General features: G+C 33.0%; 1 protein-coding gene across 1 annotated transcript; it reads right to left on the bottom strand.

Moving 5' to 3' along the window:
* Nucleotides 1-648: 648 nt before the first annotated feature.
* On the bottom strand, nt 649-9,565 carry LOC132754247 (polyadenylate-binding protein-interacting protein 1-like; the record flags this gene model as incomplete). The annotated part of the gene is given in 9 exon segments (XM_060744871.1): nt 649-2,108; nt 2,875-2,990; nt 3,994-4,094; nt 5,619-5,744; nt 6,223-6,331; nt 7,193-7,305; nt 8,088-8,309; nt 8,663-8,716; nt 9,462-9,565. Coding segments are annotated over 8 exon segments (902 nt in total), but the record flags the coding sequence as incomplete, so codon positions are not given.
* Between the last annotated feature and the right edge of the window lie 937 nt (nt 9,566-10,502).

Genomic DNA, 10,502 nt, shown 5'->3' with positions numbered 1-10,502 from the left:
CAATATTGAAACTAAACTACTTAGTCACCTATACTTATCTTTATTTTGTTATTTCTCCAACCAGCCAAAAGGTTTTTACATATTAAGGGCAACACATTATAGGTCATATGACAAATTTCCAGCTTTACTGGTGGGGGAAGGCCTCCGAAAGTTCTTTGTACTTTATTTTAGGCATAAATGGGAACCACAGTATAACCACAGACGTTTTCTAAGCTAGCTGGGTAGCTTTCTCACATTTAAAAATTTAAAGTCCCTGTTGGGACTCAAACCTTCAGTGGTGAGGGAAGTGTTTTAAAGTCACTTGGCCATGGACACATCTGGAGTTTGGTTATATCTCGATGGTTAATCAATCTAACCAGCTTTCCTGGATAACTCATCAGTAATTACCAATATCTCCACAAGTGAATGACTACTTTTCCCCCACATGATTTCTGGGCCTACAGTGGGAGACAAATGACAAATTACAGAGAAATGATTCTTTGCCAGAGTAATGAATCAGCCAATCCTGGATTACTAATAGTATGTTCTTCCTATTGAGCCAAGTGGACAGCTACAACATACATTGCAGACTTATTGCATTAGTTGCAAACAAAACTACAAATTGTTTCACAAAATCAACTATCTTTACACATAATAGAAGTAAACAAGTTTTTTCCGCAGGAAAAAATTTTATTTCAGACAAAATAGATTGGTATATGTATACATCATGGAATCAAACTTATCACAAAAAGAACACAAATAATTTAAGTCGTTCCAATACCAAGTCAAGGTATAGCCTCCATCTTCTTTTTTATAAAAAAAAAGTCTTCATAAAGCCTGGTACATAAATGTTCAATTCAATTGCACTGGCAAATATATTGATTCTGTCCAATTAACAATCCACAACCTACACCGTTTTTATTTTTCGTCTATAATTAACTAGCATGTTAACTTTCAACAAGGAAAGGCTTGAGTAGCAAACATATAATAACAAGCTGTGTATGAACATAGATTTTGAACTGGGTTTAACTCTGGCTATAGAAACAATTGTATATATCATTTCTTTAAAAGACATTCATTCTTTGCTATGTACATATTATATTTAATCTTAAAGTTTGAAGAAAATATGATTTTGGTTGTCATCATAGTAAAACTACAGAAATTTTAACAATTTTTAACACCAACATTTTTTTGTATAGTTTTGTTAAAATTTTGATAACTTTTCTTTGTTAAATGTACATTGGCAGACAAAATATCATACTGACCAAATTTTTTAAATTGAGCTCAACCTTATCAAATTGATTTTAAAATCTAAAACAATTAGGGCATACATTGTTAACATTTTCAAGGTATAAATCATTGCAAGGTATTTATTTATCACTGTACATGGTACATTTAAATATTAAATAAAAGACTACCAATACCCCAATATAATCATTTATTCAATTCAATCAGTGGCGAACCTAAAATTTCCATAGAAGCACTATTTCATTATTGACAGCACTTGTACTTTTTAATTTTTAGTAATCAATGTATTAAAATAACATTCTCCCGTGGACTGTGTTCAATCAAAACAAATGAACAGTATTTACATGAAAAAAAGAAAAAACAATAAAAGAGATCCTTTAGGCTGCGATGTACTCAACCACACCCTGACAAATCTACAGCAAGGCCGAGAAAATTATGGAGTCCCTCTCAATCAGAAAGTGTCTATGTATTTGCAAACAAATCTTTAGAAGCTTCAATAACACATGAAATAAAGAATTAAATTATTTCCTTAACAAGAAACAAATACAAGAAAAGATGGTTACATATCATATTACACAAAAATGTTCTATGACATTGACCTAACGAAATTTACCCACTGACCAGTATCCATGAAATTTTTCACACATCCCGTAACAAGACAATTTGTGATTGCCAAGGACTCTGAAAATTTCCCATTAAGTCTGTTGTTTTTAATATTTTTTTTGGCCTTAAATTATTGATATTTTAAACACAATATGCACAACATCTCTTCCTTAAAAGTTTGATGTAGATAGACAGACTAATGCCCCTAAACAATTCAATAACGTCATTTGAATTTCACTAAACGATATGTGATCACTTCCCTTTTTATATCTGTAGTCCTGAAAAACAAAAACAAAACCCTATCAAATACAAATATATGAAATTAGAAATAATAAATCAAAATGCTCAAGTTGCTTATATCAAAATGGTTACTAAAATAATATTTATGATCCCTAAAAGCACTGAATTTGAAGTAATGCAACCGGATTTATCAAAGGAAATTTAAAGACATAAGTACTAAAAAACACTTAAATCTGCCAAAGATGACTTATCAAAGCATGTTATATATATATAGTTGTCTTTCACAATATACTGAAGAACATTTATTACACGATGAAAATAATTTTATACTATAGAACATTTCTAACATGACATTTACAAGGTTTTCATTATTAACAGATTGGCCAACCATATCATTAGTTGAAATGCTGCAAAAATTGGTTGTATTTTAAGCCTGTAAATAACGTTATCCCTTTGACCCATGGCCAAATCATTTTATTTCGTTGAATCATCTCTTGCCCCAGAAAAAATGAAAACCCTGATTTATATTTTCCTATTAGCTACATATATCAAATGTGTAATTCAAAATTGTTTATTTTTCATCATGGCAAGAAATTATGCAGTTTTATCAATTAGTTAAGTAAAGACTTTGAACAACAAATAGCTGTTTGCTTTACAAACCTCGTCTGCATGATGGTTTAAATTGTATTGGCTTACATCAATTTATACTTGGGCAAATAACCCTGTTAAAAAAGTCTTAACAAATATTTTATTAAATATTACGCTCCAACAAGTAAATGAGAACAGAGTGAACAGATTTGTTACCAGAGAGTTGTGCATGTCATGTTACAATGTTCCATTACTGCGGTCAAGACGTCTGTTGGACACCCCAGTTGTACTCCAGTCGACTCAACACAGAGTTGATCAGGCAGTGACTAGTCCTGTAAATGATTGTATATATTACCTTATTTAAACAGATAGATCTTAAGTCTAAATGTGATGAAACTTTAAGATTATTTGAAAACACTCAAGTCAGCTAGTACATATACTTGTGTCATGTGAGAAATCATGGTTGAGAGCATGGTAGGGATAAAACCACACAATTCTTTGTTTAAGAAGTAGACCCATTAACCTCAAGTCTTTAAGGATACATGGTCATTTTGTTATATACTGGCAGACTGTCTGTTAACCATAAACATCATATTTAAAGAATAACATTTGTAAATACACTTACAAGTCATTTTCTAAAATGTCTGAGGGAAAACTCCTGAATAACCTTTAAAGAATGTTTCAACAGCTAAATTTCTTGTCATTTATTTCCTTCCCACATAAATCATTTAATTTCCTTAAACTGTATTTCTCATATTCTGAAAATTGTTTTTCTCATTCAGCACAATATACTTATTTTGCTTGAACTGATTATATTAGTGGTATGATTGTACAAAGATCTTAAAGACAGGATGATTGCAAATATTTGACCATTATTGTTCATATACAGTACTTTCCACATTTGAAGCATTGTTTTTCTCCCATTTTCTAAAGTTACAATATTTCTGCTATTGATCATTTGTTTTATTCTGTTTGTTTGGTTCTACAGCCCACCAACACTGTTTAGGTCAAATAGCGCCGAAACAGAAAAGATAATTTTGGCTCACCCTAGGTGTTACAAATTTAAAGCAACACCAGGGGTCAAAACCAAACACCTGTTGGCGCTAAGAAATGCATAGACTCCAGTAATTTGAATTCATTTTGTCACTTTTTATGATCTTTAAGAGATAAACGGTGGCTACAATTCTGATGCCTCAATCCATAAAGGCAACCCCTCAGCCAAAGGGGATTAGCTATGTACAACACCATTGACAACACTTTGTGTTAAATTTTCAGTTTGTTTCCAACATGGTGTAATTAAGCTAAGAATAGAAATAGTATCATGGCAGAACCTACCTATTTAAAGATGGATGTCTTTCTAGACTCCGTATGATAGTATATATTTCCTCAAAGTCACCTGGTAAATGTGAGTTCTTTGTTATTTCAAAACCAGTCAACTGAAAATTAATAAAATTCTGGTAAACAAAATTGCATTGACAATACATCATACAACTCAACAGAATCAGTCAATTAACTTATATTTAGCGGAAAGGTTTTAATTTAAAACATATGCACACAAAGTCTAAATTAAGAGAATATATCCAACTCTAGTCTATGTTTAAAATGCAATGTAACTATTCCAGGACATTATGCAAGATGCTTCAAGTTACCTGTTGTATGGAATGAATAAAGTATGCATGTAATTGAAACTGAAACTGTAATTGAAGCAGTATTTTGTATTGTGGCCAAAACCAATAGTTTTTTTTTTCTTGTCAAGTCTCTTATGACTCTTGTCATATCATCACAGTCATTTGATTCTCTGAAGCTTAACTAATGAAGGCACACAGTTATAAGCAAATAAGACAAGTCAGTTACTTATAAATAATGATGGTGATGATTAATCAGCATTTACTCTGCCATTGGTCATTTATCCGGCATTTGCTAAAATTTCACTTCTTTTTTGCTACAGATTATTATAACCTGGTTCTTAAGTCTTTCAGAACTGTCCATTATTTACTTTTGGCAATATTTATATCAAAATAATAAAATTGGAACAGTATTAAGGCCTGATCAGACTGCAGGGATGTTCAGGTTGCCAAAATTTTATACTGGTTGCATATCCAAGTCATTATCACGACAAACATGATAAACGATGCATACCTTGAGTAACGTAGCAGCTGGTATAATAATGATAAACGATACATACCTTGAGTAACGTGGCAGCTGGTATAATAATGATAAACGATACATACCTTGAGTAACGTGGCAGCTGGTATAATAATGATAAACGATACATACCTCGAGTAACGTGGCAGCTGGTATAATAATGATAAACAATACAAGTAACGTGGCAGCTGGTATAATAATGATGAACGATACATACCTTGAGTAACGTGGCAGCTGGTATAATAATGATAAACGATACATACCTCGAGTAACGTGGCAGCTGGTATAATAATGATAAACGATACATACCTTGAGTAACGTGGCAGCTGGTATAATAATGATAAACGATGCATACCTCGAGTAACGTGTCAGCTGGTATAATAATGATAAACGATGCATACCTCGAGTAACGTGGCAGCTGGTATAATAATGATAAACGATGCATACCTCGAGTAACGTGGCAGCTGGTATAATAATGATAAACGATGCATACCTTGAGTAACATGGCAGCTGGTATAATAATGATAAACGATACATACCTTGAGTAACGTGGCAGCTGGTATAATAATGATAAACGATACATACATTGAGTAACGTGGCAGCTGGTATAATAATGATAAACGATACATACCTTGAGTAACGTGGCAACTGGTATAATAATGATGAATGATGCATACCTTGAGTAACGTGGCAGCTGGTATAATAATGATAAACGATACATACCTTGAGTAACGTGGCAGCTGGTATAATAATGATGAACGATACATACCTTGAGTAACGTGGCAGCTGGTATAATAATGATAAACGATACATACCTTGAGTAACGTGGCAGCTGTTTTGAGTCTATCATCAGTAGGATCAGCAAGAAGCGTCAACAAAAGTGCACTGATAGCCTGTCGTAGAAACCCAAGCTTCTGTAACTCACCATTCGGTCCTTCAACCTGTTACAACAGAATTGCAGATAAGATAAATAAATTGTTGCCCTATATAAATGCTTCAAACATGTTGACAAAGGAACAAAATGTTCTGGCACTAGCTATAAAGACTTTGCAAACACTAAAACCTTCAACTTCAAAAAACAGAGGATTTAGCTGCAAGTTGAAAATGAATGTAACAATTTTCACAAAATAATATCCCATCTGTTTACCAGCTCCTGTAAGTGCATCATAATTAACAAATACATTGTAGTATCAATTAACAAGCAGCAAAAAAGTACATTTCATCAGATGGTGAACATAAAATGACTTTTAATGAAAAATGGCCAAAATTTGTTTCCTTGGGCAAGAAGCTTTGCTCTCATTGCTTAGTACTGGATGATTCAAGACTGTTTCTATAAGCTTATAGCTTGTTTAACAACCAAACTAAAGCAAATTCTGTATAAACTAAGGGACTGTGTGCAGAGAAAAGTTTTAACAATACCTCAAGGACAAGGAAGAGTTGGCCTATCAACATGGATAGATTACTGAGCTGTGTAAACATAGCTGGATCAGCTACCCAAGCATCACGACTGTCATAGGCACTTTTACATCTGAAATTGTGACATTATTATCATAGTAATCAAAGTTAAAACTGTACAATGTATTAGAAATTGTTGGTTATTACAGTAGCTGCATGCCAACTATCTTTTAAACCATATAAAATTGTAGAACGCCCATATCAAGTTTCTATTTAAAAATAACTTTCACAAAAATTTGAACTATGACATTAAAGTAACTTTATATGTTTAAATATACATTAGTGTTATACCACAATTATTAGAGAAAACAAAACCAGCCCTGGAGGTTATAAAACCTATTTTCTGAGTTGAGTCTAAAATCTCAGAATTTTCATTGGTCAGTGTACATTCTGAGCTAGTTCTGACCACTCAAATACTGGAGATCTGAGTTTGAGCTTAGAAAATTTTCTTTTTTGACCATTGATGCAGGAGTGCAGTTTTCCACAGTACTTATATTTCAGAAAGCTATACAGCAATTATTGAGATGGTTTTGATAATGTAGATTGGAAACTGAACACAATATTTTTATCTGTAAAATAATACAAAATATACCCCTCTTTTTCATATTTCTAAAACACATCACATATAAATGAGCTGTGTCACGACAAAACCAACATAATAAGTTTGCGACCAGCATGGATCCAGACCAGCCTGCGCATCCACGCAGTCTGATCAGGATCCATGCTGTTCGCTTACCAACCCTATTACAAATAGAGAAACTGATAGCAAACAGCATGGATCTTAATCAGACTGTGCGGATGCGCAGGCTTGTCTGGATCCATGCTGGTCTCAAACGCACTATGTTGGTTTTGTCATGACACGGCTCAAATGTCAAACCTCAGAATGATAACTAGCCAGTAGGACTTTACATATACTACCAGTGTTTATACTTACTTATTTAGAAAAAGTGTTCTGAAGTTATTGAATGTATGGTGAGTTTTCAGTTCATTGGCGAGACATTTGCAAATTTGAGCACCTGTATAGCTGAAGTTAGTCTCTTTAATACTCTGTAAAACAAAACAAAATTTTTTTTTTGGGGTTGGATTTTACATCACACCAACACAATAATGGTCATATGGTGACTTTCAAGCTTTACTGTTGGAGGAAGACCTCAGGTGCCTTTGTGTGCATTATTTCAGGCACAAACAGACACCTGAATAGAACCACTAACATTCTGCAAGCTTGCTGGATAGCTTCCTCACATGAAAGAATCAAAAGTCCCTGTGGGGATTCGAACCCACAGAGGTGAGTGGCAAATTGTTTGAAGCCAACGAAAAAAAAACAATTATCTTGAAAGCAATTCCTTCATGAATGTTGTGTCAGGGACCATTTTAGACTATTCTTCAGTTCTTGATAGTAAACAAATGCAAGAAATTTTAACTTCACAAAATCAATGACAGTGACCTGTAATAATATCAAGACCCGTTAAGTTTCATGTGAATACCTACAGTGATTGTGAAAGATACGACCTTTACATAGAATTATATAAATCAACAATAAGGAATAATTCTAAAACAATTAATGATCAAGGTAAAAGTCCTGCAAACAAGCTTGGAATAACAGTACCAGTCTCACTTCAGATGGTCCACTACCTTAACTGCAAAGAAAAGCTTTAAAAATCAGAACCTATTGTTTTGAACACTAAGTTTAGAATATTACAAATGTTCATTTAGTTACTGACAATAAGTCTTAACTCATTCACCCATCACTCAAGGATTGACATTAATGACAACCAGTTTGCATTTCAGTACAAGAACTAGAAACACATCTAACACTAAAAAAAACATACATGATCAAACAGTATATCTATCATTTCATTTAGGACAGCCATATCCGTTATTCCATTTTTCAACTTTGCAGTAATAGGTCTCATGTACTCTTCAACATTTCCTTTCGTCGTTAAGGTTACAACAGCATCACGGAACATTTCCACGGGATCATCAGATTCCATGTATGCCATACCACCAAGTTGAGATTGTTCCGCGAATCGCTCAAATTCTTCAATCTCTGTCTGTAAGATAAGAAACTCGGCATAAATATACTACCTTAACATGGTAATAAAATTTATGTCTGCATATACATAATGAAGACAATGCAAAATGCTTAACACAAAACTACCCTACCAGCTCCTTTACACATTTTTTGATTACATCCATATATTTCAGTTGTCACCAGGAATTTATTCTTTTATTATATGTAAGATTGTAACAAACAGGAGAATTCTCTGATAATTCATAAACAAAACAAAGATTTTGGTCAACTTTATGAATTTATCAAAGTAAACTACGAGAAAATCCTGAATAGTAATTTATTGAATAGTCAACATATCATATCATAGAAATAAGAATGATTCAGAAAGCATACCTGTGTGGGTATCGAGCCATCGGTATATAACGTTGGTGCAGGTACTGGTACAGGCTGTGAATTTAAATGTTAAAAGATTCATTACAACAGCACAATGGATTGAATACAATATGGTTTCAGTAAATGACTAACATAAATATATATCAGTCAGGTCGCATTTCAAACAAATCATTACACTTATATATCTATTAACATTGGTTCTGTCAAGTTAATATCCTTAGAAAAATAAGCAAATCTAACACAAGACCTTAAGTTAGACTTGTCTAAAACCATGGGCCTTTGTTTATCACTCCAACTTATCACCTGTCAAGATTTGGGGAGGACTTGAAGTCACTTCTGTTAATCTGCCAAACAACCAGATTTTAAAAGATCTGTATGCTCTAAATGAATGATAAGATAAAGGAACTTGAAATAGACACCACAGCAAGGTTACATTACAATATTATCTGCCGGATTCTAACACCAACATTTGAGCCATGTCACGACAAAACCAACATAGTGGGTTTGCGACCAGCAATGAGCATGGATCTAGACCAGCATGCGCATCCACGCAGTCTGATCAGGATCCATGCTGTTCGCTTACCAACTCTATTACAAGAAGAGAAACTGATAGCGAACAGCATGGATCCTGATCAGACTGTGCGGATGCACAGGCTGGTCTGGATCCATGCTGGTCGCAATTTGTCGTGACATGGCTCATTTATATTTCAAGTTCAGTTTAGAAGCAGAACGCTTATTTTTTTTAAAAATGTGCGTATCAATTATTGGATTAATGACAATTTTACTTGTGCACACTTACTTCAAATTCAGATTGCTGACTAAATTTTGGAACAAACACTGGTGCATCTGCAGACAAAGTATATTTTTTCTTCGGACTGTTATTTGCTGATCCAGAGTTCTGGCCTGAAAAAACAAAATATAAATTAAATTAAAAACATAAAAAATTGTTAATTATGCAGACAAAGATTACACCATAATAAAAAAAACTTCAATTCAGTTTTCATTATTTAGAACAAACGAGGAGAAAAGTCAAGTTTTTTTGGGCTTTTTGGACACAGATCCATGAGCAGCCATGAGGTACTATTCTTTTTCTTTTTAAACACACTATATATCATTTCTAAAAAAAAAAAAACTGCTCACAACTGATTTCATTAGGAATGCTGATGTTTAAATAATAAGTATTTCAATTTCTTTATAATTCAGCTTTAATACAGTCATGACTATACGTATTTTTTGTCATGATTCTACATATTAATTTCAATTTTCAAAAAGACCTTTTTAATAATCACGGAGAAAAATTATTCAATATAACAGAGCTCCAGATAGAATGCTTAACAGCATAAAATATGCATAGTCTAGAAAAATACAAAATATGCATCAATTTCAGAATTCATGTGTCACAGTTCACACAACAAAATCAAAATACCCTTGTTTATCAAAACTCGTGTATGAAGAATAGTAACTAGTAATTGATATTTCAAAAGGAGATGTTTTGATTTCATCAAATTTAAAATACAATATATTTCCACTTTATTGGATGGAAAACAAAATAAAAAATGTCAACAATACTTTATGTTGAAAATGAAAGTAGTAGGAAGTGACATACGATAAAGGGAGGTAACTCCCGTGTAACCTGAAATTATTGATAAGTAATCATCGTAGGCAGTCAATGAATCTAAGATTATGAATCCAGCCAGAATTCCAGTTTTGAATTTATTCTTCTATATAATTAACTAAATTTTCTAAAAAATTTCACTGGCCCAAACTAATTTTCACTGGCCATGGGCCACCGGGCCAGTGCTAAATTTGATAACTGATGTACAGCTGCATATATACTTCA

The sequence above is a fragment of the Ruditapes philippinarum genome, unplaced genomic scaffold (assembly GCF_026571515.1).
Source record: "Ruditapes philippinarum isolate M1 unplaced genomic scaffold, ASM2657151v2 ctg6128_1_1_1_1, whole genome shotgun sequence".
Lineage (NCBI taxonomy): Eukaryota > Metazoa > Mollusca > Bivalvia > Venerida > Veneridae > Ruditapes > Ruditapes philippinarum.
The sequence above is the reverse complement of the archived record's forward strand: the minus strand, read 5'-3'. Positions and strand labels throughout refer to the sequence as shown.